Genomic DNA, 13574 nt, shown 5'->3' with positions numbered 1-13574 from the left:
GGTGGGTGTCTACTTGCAGTGTAGATATACCCTTAAGGTCTTTTGAGGAATCATTTGGTGACAAATGAAATGAGTCAGTAAATACAGTAACGCCTTGATTAACATTGTAGTTATGTTCCTGAAAAATGCAACTTTAAGCAAAACGATGTTAAGTGAAACCAATTTCCCCATAAGAATTAATGTAAATGGGAGTAGTTAGGTTCCAGCGAAATTTTTTTTACCAGACAAAAAACTCTATATTATAGATATACATACAGTATACATTTTAAACAAACAATTTAATACTGTTCACAGCTATGATGATTGTGAAGCTTGGTTGAGGTGTTGAAGTTAGAGGGTTGGATATTTCCCAGGGAATGCCTTGCTGCTAAATGATGAACTAGCACTCAGCTGAACCCTCAAGAGTTAACACGTTGTTAATGTAGCCTCTCACACAAGGCAGCACGAACATGAGGGAGGGAAGACAGCATAGCAGACAGAGACAGACACACACTTTGTGTGTGTGTGAGAGAGAGAGATGCACACTGCCCCTTTAAGTAAGCTGACCTACTCTTAAGTGCATTGTCTTTTTAAGTGGATCAGGAAGTTGAGACAGCAGCTGCTGCCCCAGGCTCTCTCTGTCTCTCTCCGTCCATGTCCCCTCCCTGCTCTATATGGAGAAGGGGTAAGCAGGGTGCAGGCGCAGTGGGGAGGGGGACACCCTGACATTAGCCCCCGCTTTCCCTCCTGCACAGCAAGCAGGAGTCTCTGGGAGCAGCTCCAAGGCAGAGGGCAGGAGCAGCACATGGCAGTGGTGGGGAGGGACAGCTGAACTGCCGATTGATAGCCTGCTGGGCACCTGCAGCACAAGGAACTTAGCAGAGCGGGGAGCTGATAGGGGGAGCTGATGAGGGACTGGCGGTCCACCCTGGTTACAAGCCCCCACCAGTTAGCTGAAACGGGCTGCTCTTCCTGCAAGCAGTGGACAAAGCAGGCAGCTGCCAAACGATGTTAGAAGGGAGCATTGCACAAATTTAAATGAGCATGTTCCCTAACTGATCAGCAACGTAACAACGAAACAATGTTAACCGGGATTACTTTAAGTGAGGAGTTACTGTAATAAGGGCTGGATCCAGGGGCCTTTACCCAGGTGAAGGTGCCACTGAAAGTCTTTTCCAGCCATCTTAGAGATTCTGGGATAAAAGAATCACGTTCCTACCAACACTAATTGGTTCATGTGTCAGGTATATGGCATCAGGAAATCAACAGGAATTTTACCTGAATAACGACTATAAAATCAAGTCTAATTATTCTAACTGGAATCATCTCTTTGAATGTCATCACAGGCCCAGATCCGGCAAGCTCCAGAATCTGAATGTGACTCATGGTGTCACTAAAAAAATATAAATTAGCTTGCAACCGCATAGCATGATGTCAAATCATGGACTTATTTCAACGTGTCACAGACAGATAAATAGCAGCAACGCAACCCCCAAACATCCAGGCCTAGAATCATCTTTGCTAATTAAACCCTGACTTAAGTACTTACACCATAGAACTGTAGCCTTTCCATGGCAGAGGATCAGATTCTGTGGGTCTGGGAATTTGAGCCAATTCTTTTCCTTTAGACTATCATTTTTCTCTACTATTATCCTGATTTCTTCTCCCTCCCAGTTTGCCAGAGACCACATGTGGGGCACAGAACTCATGTGACAGTGAGCTTCTCCATAACTCAAGAAGGGCTGGAAGCACAAAAGAGATGGAAATAATTTCCAAGTCACAAAAGAGTTTGTGTAGCATTGTAGATGTCACAAATTGCCTGTTTTGAGGCTATGATATTATAATAATGGGGAGGGGAATTGCGGCAGGCTTGTGGAAAGGGGGAAAATATGATGCCAAACCATGAACTGTGCTTTGTTTAGGAGACAGGTGCATTGTTTTCAGGAGAACAATCTCATAGAGCAGTATTTTGGACTTTAAATATAGAGTTGATGAGCTAGAGGAGAACATGAAGTTGAGGGTCTTTTGTTAACTCCTCAGTGTAAGATGCTATTCCTCCCTTGGTTTTAGTTACTGTCAGAATCAACTGCACCTTCAGGAAGTCAGAATTTGGTGGAAGTTCCTATTGCCAATGAACATCAGCTCTCAGGACAGGAGTCACTGGCACGTGAAAGTTGACATTTTGAGTGTTGGAAGTGTGGGAACATAACTAAAGGAATGGAAATGAATTCAGTAAATAATGGGGAGTTCACATATGGGACTCCGTTATCGTGGAGAAATTCCACCACTGCCACATCTGCCTATGTAGGAAGGACAAATCCCTTATTTTCAGCTGAATAATTACACTCATTCTCCACTCTGTTCCTCTGAAAAGCTTTCCTTGTCCACAGCATTTCAGTGCACAGATGTTCCTATTCCCACCCCCAGATGACTCCATTTATAGCCTTCATATGTTTGTGAGGGTGGCACTCAAGGGTGGGAAAAAATGCTTAGGAATCCAGGGACACATCTGAAAAGCCCCAGAAAACTGCAGTTCCCCTTCTGTCTGTTTCTGGGCTTATCTACACTGCCAATTTACAGCACTGCAACTTTCTCACTCAGGGGTGTGAAAACACCTCCCCCGAGCACAAAAATTTTCAACGCTATAAAGCGCCAGTATAGATAGTGCCCCTCGTGGAGGTGGTTTTTTTAGAGCGCTGAGAGAGCTCTCTCCCAGTGCTCTGCCGTGACCACACAAACCACGTTAAAGCACTGCTACAGCAGTGGTTTAGCGTTGCCAGTGTAGACTAGCCTTCTGACTAGCATGAGAAATCAGTCATTTGTAAAACCCCAGGAGTGGCACAAGTACTGCTGATTAAGCATGATTTGTCACAACTAGCAGGTGAGAGAGTTAGGACAGAATCTGAAAAGAGCAGAGCTCTGTAAAAAAGAGGAGAGATTGTGTCTCTAATAAGTATCTAGGAGAGAGATGTATGATATATCATGCAATAATAGACAATGAACTATAAATCCATTGGGTAGCACAGAATGTGAGATGACAGTCAGCTGACATATGACACATCCAGCGTTGAGTCGACAGACACTGAAAAATATCCCACATCTTTGGTCTCATCTGCAGTGGCTGATGGTGTCTTCTTTGCCAGCAGTGCAATGAATTCCTCACAAACAGTCTTTGATAGATATTATGTATGGCCTTTTCTATTGACATGCTGAGCTAAGAGAGAGTTGAACTTAGCGATTAGCTCTAGAATGCCAAGGTAATTGCCATTGTGTTTCGACCCAACAGTCTCATCTGAGCCTCGTAATGGCAGACCACGCTCAGCAAGAAAAACTATGGTTTCAACTATGCGGCTGAGAATGTTCTTCCAATAAGTACGAGCTTCCAAAAACAGGTTCCATTTGGTTATCAATTCTGCCGCTAACTTTCTTTCGGGCATTGTAGCTGCTAACTGACAGTGTATGCTGCTCACTTATTGCATGATTAGTAACGTATGCAGTATTCTTCCAATCACTGAAGCCTTTGCAAAACATTCTCCACCTTTTGGTATCAGAAAACAGGAGGCAATAAAAACCATACACTTTCTGCTTAGAAGTTGAATAGATGAGCCATTCTCACTTGCCAATCTGTTTGTTGGGCTTCACATATTCAAACACTGATATGGTCCGATAACGATTCTGATTGGTGTACTCTCGCTTTGTCGCTGAAAAGTCAGCATTTAGAGCAGGAGTAGGCAACCTATGGCATGTGTGCTGAAGTCAGCACACGAGCTGGTTTTCAGAGGCACTCGCTCTGCCCAGGTCCTGGCCACTGGTCCGGGGGGCTCTGCATTTTAATTTAATTTTAAATGAAGCTTCTCAAACATTTTTAAAACCTTACTTTACATACAACAATAGTTTAGTTATAAATTATAGACATAAAAAGAGACCTTCTAAAAACACTAAAATGTATTACTGGCACTTGAAACCTTAAATTAGAGTGAATAAATGAAGACTCGGCACACCACTGCTGAAAGACTGCCGACCCCTGATTTAGAGTCTGGAATTTCTGTGAGCCCTTCTCAGTCTAATATGCAATGAGCTCTTGAGAAATCATGTCCCACTTGCCTAGATCTTTGGGGAAGGATATTTTTGTATTACTGTCACTGGGAAAGTCTTCAGAGGAGTAGGGTGAGACTGCAGCTAGAGAAGTCACAGGAGGCTGCTCCTTTTCCTCAGGTGCAGGTGCAGCGGTTCACTTGGACAGGTATTCGCCTCGACTTCCTCACCACCGGACTTAGTAGGAGGGAAAAAATTTAGGAGAGGAGTACCTTTCAGCACTTTGCTGTCTTTCTTTGGCCTCCTTCAATTTCTGCCATCCTCCTTTCTTCAACATGGTTTCTATTGTCCAGTATAGGCATACTGTATACAAAGTTCAATATTGCTTGAGCCCACAAACACTTACTTAGCCCACAAAGACAAAATCACAACCACCATAAATTGAATTCACAGTCTTGATGGATTAATTTGTACAAAGCTATATCTAATGAGACAAAAAATTTCTGATGGCCCCACTACTGTCGCTCAGCTGTTCCTTCAATACGGAATGGAGGGCCTACAGTAGGACCTAAAAATAGGAGGGCCTAAGGGTATAGCCTTATTAGCCTATGGGGTTAATCTGGCCCTGGTGGCAGCATGGGCTAGCAGTGTGAGTATGTACTCAGAGTTCCAAGCTGTCTTTTACAGCCTGTGTTGAAACCTGTGCTGCTGCATCTTCACTGCTATTTTTAGATGCACTAGCTAGACAAAAGTGATCATGGATATGTCTCATCATTGGTGGTTCCTCTATTCAAAGACGATCTCTGCCATGGATTTACATATGGATGCCTGAGATGATTCAGGAGTCTGATTCTGAAACCACAGATCCACCTGCAATAGATACAGACATTTCCTGGTGGGTCAGCTGCCTGGTGGGAGAAACTTCTTTCTTTTTTCTTCCTTCTCTCTCTCTCTCTTTTCAGCTTTGAGGGCAAGGCACATCTTCTCGAAGCAGGCCACTGCCTAATGGAGGATGTGATACCAGTGAGGTCAGTTCATGGCTCGCTCCTCCCAGTTTGTGATGTCCGCATCAGTGTGTCTTTGTAGTATTTCGTCTGACCACCAAAAGACCATATGTGACCATAGATGAGTGGAGAGTAGAGAGTTTGTTTTGAGAGATGAGAATCTGGCAGTTTTGATGATGCAAAGTTCTGTCTCAAAGCCATTACAGAGAACAGTTGCGGTCATCTGATTGTGAAGAAGCATTAGGACCCTAATACATTTTGGAGGACAGCCAAATCTGGCCACCACCTTCCACAGGGCTTCACAACTGATGGACTTGAAGGCCATTGTCAAATCAATGAAGGCTATGTGCAGGTCCTGATTTTGCTCTTGAGACTTTTCATGGATTTAGCGAGCAACGAAGATCATGTTGGTTGTCCTGTGAGATGGTCTGAAACCACACTAAGATTCCAGCAATATTTCCTCAGCAAGGGGAAGTGATCAGTTTAAGAGGATACTACAGGTGAGAATTTTCCCAGCTGTAGATAGCAAGGCAATGCCTTGATAATTTCCACACTCCAACTTGTCTCCTTTCTTAAAGATTGTAACAATGTAGGCATTTCTCACATCTTACAGATTCTTCTCATTATACAAAATTTGAAGATAAAGTTTATGGAGCTTCTTTACCAGTTCTTCACCATCAAACTTGTAGAGTTCAGCTGGTATGCCATCTGGTCCTGCTGCCTTGTTCTTGGTTTGCATGATGGCTCGTGTTACTTCTTCGAGGGCGGGGGGATCAGCAAGAGATTCTCGTTCATGTTGTTTAGGTATGGATTCGATAGTAGTATCAGAGACAGTTGACTCATGGTTCAGGACTGACTCAAAATCCTCCTTCCATCTGGCTTTGATGGCTTCACTGTCCTTAAGGTACATCGACCCGTCTTGGGCTCAGAGTGGTGAGACACCATGGGAGCATGGACCATAAATGGCCCTTTTGAAAAAAGTTCATGTCATGTTGATTAGCGTAAAGCTCGATCTCCTTGGCCTTTTCTTACTACCCCTTGTTTCTGATGTCATGGATTTTCCTTTGGGCTTCAGCCTTGAGTTGCTTGTATGACTCTTTCTTCTGCTGGTGTGATATGTCATTTTGCCATGTGATGAGCTTTTCTTTTCTGGTCAAGCAGGCCCTGAATCTCAATGTCATTCTTATCAAACCAATCTTGGAGATGGTGGGTGACATAGCCAAAGGATTCACTACGTGCCGAGAGAATGGCAGCCTTTAATCCCTTCCAGAAATTTTCATTGTCATCATCAGACATAGATATGGCGGTTAACCTCTCTTGAAGACACTGAAGTTTTTCACAAGTCACTATATATCTTGAAGAGACTTGACAATTAATTTCTTTTGTACTGATTTTGCCTGATTACAATGCCTGGAGACGATCTGGAAATTCATGATGGATCTAACAAGGTGATGGTCCGTTGAACAGTCATCGGTTCCATGTGTGGCCCTTGTGATGTGGACATCCTTTTGATCTCGAGCTCTGACAATAATGTAGTCAAGAAGGTGCCAATGCCTGGAGTGAGGGTGTCTCCAGGTTGATCTTATACTTCTCATTTTGTCTAAAGAGGGTGTTCGTGATGACCAGTCCATGTTCTACGCATTTGCTCAGGAGGAGGATGCCGTTGGAATTGGCCTTTCCTACTCCTTCTTTTCCGATAGTGCCATTCCAGAGATCTGACTCATGCCAGACTCTAGCGTTGAAGTTTCCGAGGAGAACGGGTATTTCTACGCAAGCTGCAATCAGACCTCCAGTTGCAGTGTGGACAGACCCATAGACAACCTCAGTTGGAATATGGAAGTTTTCAGCAGCACCAAATTCACACAAACGAGCACAAGGAAATCTGGGACATCTGTCAGATAAGGTAAGGGCTGGGGGGTGCCCATGACATCACAAGGGAGGGGCTGCTTTGGGTGAGCATCCAGTTGTGCCTGGAAGGGTGAAGGAGAGAGCCTCCTTTTTCTTTTTCTCAGCCAAACAGCCTATCTCTTTCCCCCCTTCCCTTTCACCTTGTGGATTTGGCTCTGGAAGTGAGGAGGGACAGGACTCACTAGAAGAGCTGCGGGGCAGAGGTTCAGTATGTTCCATGCCTGAGATGAGTCCCGGGGGCTTGCACGTGCTCAGCCCAAACTGCGCTCCCGGTTCTCCTCGCACCCGCACCAGCAGACAGTGCGGTTGCTGCTGCATGAACATCGAGGGGGTGAACCAGAGGAGACTCGGGCCCAGCCGCCTGACAAGGTCTCTGGGACAGGATCCGAGGCTGCGGCACGACAGGGAAGGTGGCAGCCACTCGCAGCTCTGCAAAGCTCGAGCGCCCCCTAGCCCGACACGCGCAGGGTCGGCTGTTGTTGCCGGCCATGGGCTCCCCACCTGCTCTGTCATTGCCCCTTTAAGAGCCCTCTACGCGGGGCTAGCGTTCGAACCCTCTCCCTCCCTCCCCATTGGCCAGAGTGGGCGCGCAGAGGGCAGTGGAGGGGGGCCAGTGGGCTGTTAGCTCAACCGGCGGGGTACTCTGATTGGCCGGAGGGCGGGGGCGCTATATAAAGCGATCCTGGCGCGTGGGCTAGCTTCAGTCGGCGACGCGAGCGGGCAGCGGGGCGGCTGCGGAGCGGGCTGCGCCATGGAGTTCCGGCTGGAGGCGCACCGCATCGTCAGCATCTCGCTGGGCAAGATCTACAGCGCGCGGGGCCAGCGCGGCGGCCTCAAGCTGCACAAGAACCTGTTGGTGTCGCTGGTGCTGCGCAGCGCCCGCCGGGTCTACCTGGGCGAACCCGGCGGCGAGTGCGGTCTGCCGCCCCGCCCGCGGGACCCGCCGCCCCCGGACTGCGAGAGGCTGCGGCGCGGCGGCTACCGCCCGTTGGGCTCGGAGGCGGCGGCGCGGGGGCGGGTGGAGTGCCCGGCCGAGTCCCCTCGGAAGCGGAGCGCAGTCGAGCGGGGCCAGGCGGCGGGCTCCCCGGGGAAGAAGCCGCGACGTGAGGCGGAGCCCTCCCCGCCGCAGGAGGACATGGAGACCGGCAACGTGGCCAGCCTCATCAGCATCTTCGGCTCCAGCTTCTCGGGGCTGCTGGGCAAGGAGCGTGGCGCGGCGGAGGCGTCTGAGCCGGGGCAGGTCTGCTGCGAACAGCCGGTGTTGCGGAGCCTCAACCCCTGGAGCACGGCCATCGTGGCCTTCTGAGCCCCGCCGCGGACTGGCCGCGCCGCGACACCGGCGGCAGAGGGCTGGGACTGGCTTCTTTCCAAGCAGGCAGGAAGCTCTGGGCGACTCTGGAGACGTTTGAGCCTTGCCCCGCTGCCCTGGGAACTGCCCTGGGCAGCAGCAGCACTTCACTTCTCCCTTCCTGCACACGGACATGCCGCGATCTCTTCCCCCTGAACTCTTTCCCACCTAGGGATCTGCCTTTGCGACTCTTTGCCTTCCCATGTGGCCCCTTTCCTGCCGGGAATCCCCTTCCAGCTTTTAGCTGACTTCATGTCTCCCAACCTCGAACATTCTGCCCTCGGGGTGAAATCTTCCAGAGGTTGTTTCCATCCTAAACACTTGGAGCACTCCCCCAGATAATACTTAAAGTTAGGAAAGACTTGTGTTGATTGGAAGCTTCTGTTTTGACAAGCTGGAAGTCGGAACTTTTACATGGTGCTTTAAAATGAGTAACGCGGTGAACAAAAAGTTTACAGACTGATAGAAAGTCGATGCGCCTTTTGGAGTAGGCTTGGTCACTCCTGGTCTTTGTTCTATAAAGGCTTGGGGATGTGCTGGGGCTCTTGTACAGTATTCTCTCTTCCACTGATGTATTTTGTTTTTGTATAAATGTAATTCTACGTGTATAACACGTATTAAATATTTTGCAACTGTTTAAGCGTAGTCATATTTTTGTAGCCGCTTGGCCGGAGAGGGAGGGCTGGGTAGATAGAAATGGAGTGGGTGTGGTTATGTGGCTGTGGCCTGTATCCACCCTCCACAGCTAGAGGCATGGCGTGGTTTTGGTTCCAACTCGTCTGAACTGTGTATAAAAGAACCTTCTGTTAGGGGAAGATGGGGAAGACCCCTCCCAAGAGTTGACCAAGTCATCTGAACTACCTCTTGCTGCAGTCTGTTCCCTGTTCAGTGCTGTACTTAGGCAAACTGCCCACAGACTTTAGTGATGTTTGACAGGAGGAAGTGCTGAATGGATCTCGAGTTCTCCTTATTTAGAACATATGCTTATTGGTTCAGACACTTTTAGTAATGTACTTGTGAGTGGGATGGGGTTGTAGCAGTTTGAGCTCTTATTCAGAAAATAGTGTGCAAAATTGTTAGCTTAATACCTTATACTTCATTGCATTGAGAACAGTTGCTCAATGTCAAAACAGCACTTAGACTACTACTCATCTCTAACTTGAATTTTCTTGCATAATGTTCTATGTAGCTGTCAGATTTTGCGGACAGTTCTTAGTGTTAGGTAGGGATATCTGACTTAACCTATTCAAGTCACCCCCCCCCCCCCCCCACCAGGTTCCTGTTCCTCAGAACACAGCTCACCCACTTCTGTGGTACTCACCAATTGTGAGTGCTTCAAGTAATTCTGTAGAACAGCCCTTCTATATAGTACTAAAGCAGTACTACTTAAAATAGCTATACATTTTATGGTCTTTTGTCCTTATTTCCAAAGTGTGTTCAGGTTACAATTAAAGGTGACTTACAGAGGGAGACAATGGATGTGTATCCTTATTTCATAATGTATAGAGAACTTTTCAAAGGAAAGTCCTGTTTTGTTGCTTAGTTGAGTAATGGGAGTCTTTTTCAGCCTGTAATTGACAAATGAAGATTTAATTCTTAAAAATCCCGTGGAAATGGGTTTGTCTTCCTGTTTTGCTGCTGTTTTATATCGAAATAGCCAGAATCATCTTTTATCCCCCTCTTTTTAAAAATACAAATTAAGTTCCAGTTTGTCTGGAAAGACTGGACAACTAGTGAAATATATCATGAGTGAAAGTTGAGCAATTAAAAAAATTTTTTGCAGCTGTCTAGATAATTGCTTTTTGTGTTGATGTAGTTAAATAGACATTCCTTAATGTGTTAGATAAGTGATGCTTCTGATAAAGAGTCACTGTTTTGAGGCTTAAAACAAACTATGCCCTGAAGCTCCAAGTCCTCTAGCGAAACCATGTAAGGACAAGACTTGGCACGTCTAGGGTACTAGACAACCAGCAGAGGGGAAAATCTTTGCTTTTGATGGGGAGGAAAAAACCTTTTGGGCCCATCTTGCTCTGGTTTTTAAAAAAACAAAACCAAAAAAAACCCCTGTGCATGTTACCTTTTAACAATGACAGTTGGGAGAATCTGTTTTCTGGGTTAAGTACTTTCTAATCTCAATAGGGTTTCACTTTTGTGATACTTACTGTATAAAGTATGACATAACTACACAGGCTGGTAGATACAAAACTCAATTCCTAAGATAACTTTTTTGTGAGGGAGAAGCTTTCACAACTTTGTACATCCAGGAAAAAGGTCCAAAGCCCTCTTTTTTTTTTTTTTTTTTTTCCTCTTTCCCTTGTCAGGTCACCTTCAAACAAAGTCTTTAGTCCTCTACTAAAAAGGGTTGCCAACTGGCAGAGGTGAAAAGAACTGAGCTTGGTGGGGAGAAGAGAGCTGTACTGAGGGAGACTTTATCCTTCAATTTATACCATTTTTGGGGGTGTGCCCATGGGAACCCTCTTGCTGCTCCCTTCCTATGACTTCGCTGGGGAAAGTTTTGGGCTGAGAGGGCCTTGTTCTTGAGCAAAAGGGTGGATCATAAGATCAAGGTCTCTTCTCAGTCAGGATTTCTATTCAAATCTTGAATGAATAGATTTCAGTTCTCCTCCTTCCTGATTCTTCTCTTTGGAAAGCTGTTCCCTAACAGCTTTCCATATTTTTTAAATATCTGCCTGTGTAGACATGAAGCTGTTCCTGCTTAACTCTGTGTGGATACTCTTACTCTGAAATAAGTGGCCACACATGGAGTTAATCAGGAAAAACTCCTTGTCTGCACATAAAACCCCCCATCAGGTTGTATTTAAAAGCCAGCAAAGAAAGGAAGGTCTGATGTTACAGCTGGGCAGAAGGCACTGAATGCCTGTCTACATTGTAGAGAAGCCATAACATCCGTTCAGCAGAGTGCTTGGCATTGGTCATATAGCTAATGTCCAAAGAGGAGTTGTGTAATTGGTGCGCAACAAAATAGCTTGGTGGTTGGCAGCATCTGAAATGGCAGCACTAAAGACTATTCTGGTACATATCACAACTCTGCTTCTGACTGCAGTGAGCTATCCAGTTTACATCTAAATGTGTGATTTCTCCTTTTATCAAGTGATAAGTAGCCTCACAAAAAAGGGCACAATCCAACTTCACAAGCTGCCTCCTGGGTTATACCATGCAACTAACTGACTTCAGTGGGGTTTTATAGAGCACAGTGAAATGCATCCACATGTGGGGCAGTGAGTAGCAGCTAACCAGCACTCCCACCAGCCAGTATGTGAGTAGGAAGAATAGCTATCTGAACTTATTGGTATAAAGGAAACAAGACAGTGCATTTACAAACGAAGTTGGTTTCACCAGTGCCTGGAAACAGATGTACCAGGAACCCCGAGTGCAGTAAAAATTGTTTTTCTTAGTGAAGGTATTTGATGGCTGTGCTGGTTAGACAAAACCATAAGAGTGGGCCATAGTGAATGAGAGGCTGTTCTTTAGTTATAGCTCTGGAGGGATCAGCTGAACTATAGTTGCTTCTCATGCTATTGGCACACTCTGACACTGGTTTGAAGACTACACAGCACTGTCTCAAGCATGAGGCTGTGTATACTTTAGTGAAAGTCTTTTTAAATATCCTTGAATCGAAATAATCTTTACATAGCTTTTCCAAAAGCTAACTTCCCCCTCCCTCCCCTGGGAGAGAGAACTTAAGCTTCCTGTTACTTCTGGACTTGTGATCTATGCAGTAATGTTCAAACTTCTCTAGCAAATCCTTTGCACCTTCCTAAAGCATCAGCCCTCTTCTGTGGGAATTGATGCAAACAATAAGAATAGTGATGGTATAGCAAACAGTAGGCCGACATTAAAGACTCACTGAAGCCTCATGGCAAATAGTCCACTGTATCTAGAATCAACTCTATCACATTTTCCGATCCTTTTATTTTCTCGTTACTATGGATGCTGGCATATAAAAGGGAACTGTGGCCTAAGTCTTCCAATTTATTTAGGTGCCAAACTCCTATTGAAATCTGAGGCTCTGGGCCTGTGTTCCTTAGTTCATCTGTTCTACCTTCTGATTCTTCCTTTTGATTTTCTTCTGTTGATGGCACTGCCTTTAGTTTGAAGTAGTGGTGAAGGTGATGGTACAAACAGAATTGAGGCTGGAGAAAAAGAAGAAACATGAAGAATAGGCACACAAAAATCCAAATACAACTTACATGCAAATACCCGTTGAGGAAAAAGGAATACATAAGTACACTAGATACAAAGATAGGAAAAGCCTTATGGAAACTATTTAACAAGGCCTAGAAGGATATGACGTAATAGTAATATGGCAGAATCCTTTGACATTGAACTATTATTAAGAATGAAAAACAGCTAAAGTAGGGCAGCGCGACAAGATCTGTGTTCTGTTCCCATCTCTGCATGGACTTATATGTGACCTTTTCAGCACCCTGCCTCAGTTTCCCTAGCTGTAATACTGACTTGGAAGGGCTCCTATGAGGTTTAATCAGTGTTTTGTAAAGGCTTTGAGGGCCTGAGTGGAAGGTGGTATAAAAATCCTTTCACTTAGGATGAGAAGAGGGTGGGAATAACTTGAAAAGAGCTGGGCTGGAATAGGGTGTGAAGTCATTCTCCCATGGAGATGTATCCTGAGACACGGGGGGAATGCATTTGCTTTCACCTTTCTTATACTGTAACAGTGAATTATGGCCAATTTCCACCCCTGGTGTGTGTGCTATTGATCTAATTAGGGATGCCCTCTGGAGAGGAAATCATTTTAAAAATACAATTAATGGTAAGGGAGCATTAAAACTGAATCATCTCCTTCTTTAAAGATAAATGTATCCCAGCATATGCCAGCCAGTGTTCCCATCCAAGATAGTGGACAAAACAGGCGTGGGTAGAGGGGAGGCTAAAAGCCAAATCCAATGTTCCTTTTCATCTGTTCTCTCCCACTTGGCATACTCCAGGGGTTCCCTGGAAGAACGTGTCCCAAGATGACCCTGCTTACACATCCCTTTTCCTGCCTCAGGGAGCCTAGACTCATTACTGCAGCATCTCCATGGGACTTGTCTCAGCTCTCTGGAATCTAGTGAGCTGCTTGGAGCAAGGGGGAGAAACCTCCAGGAGCTGCATTCTTAATGCGGCCACTCCCTTGCCTAGAGAAGAGCAGCAGCTGGCTGCTGCCCACTTCAGGGAGAGCTGGAGCCGCAGTAACTCTTGGGTGTTGAGAGGAAAACATTGGAGAGGTTTAAATAGCAGACTGGTACCTGAATGGAGAAAGGGGAAAAAGCATGTGTGGA

At 45.8% G+C, this 13574-nt stretch overlaps 1 protein-coding gene and 1 long non-coding RNA gene across 2 annotated transcripts in view; both read left to right on the top strand.

Annotated features, from left to right (window-relative positions):
* LOC116834235 (uncharacterized) overlaps positions 1 to 13574 on the top strand; it is a 113597-nt gene that overhangs the window by 10220 nt on the left and 89803 nt on the right. The gene's annotated exons all lie outside the window — the stretch shown is intronic.
* IER5 (immediate early response 5) lies at positions 7631 to 8914 on the top strand. The gene has a single exon (XM_032796198.2). The coding sequence runs from the start codon at positions 7678 to 7680 to the stop codon at positions 8230 to 8232; it is 555 nt and encodes a 184-aa protein (XP_032652089.2). The 5' UTR covers positions 7631 to 7677; the 3' UTR covers positions 8233 to 8914.

This window comes from Chelonoidis abingdonii, chromosome 7 (assembly GCF_003597395.2).
Source record: "Chelonoidis abingdonii isolate Lonesome George chromosome 7, CheloAbing_2.0, whole genome shotgun sequence".
In the NCBI taxonomy this organism is placed as follows: domain Eukaryota; kingdom Metazoa; phylum Chordata; order Testudines; family Testudinidae; genus Chelonoidis; species Chelonoidis abingdonii.
This window is presented reverse-complemented; position numbering and strand designations above follow the sequence as displayed.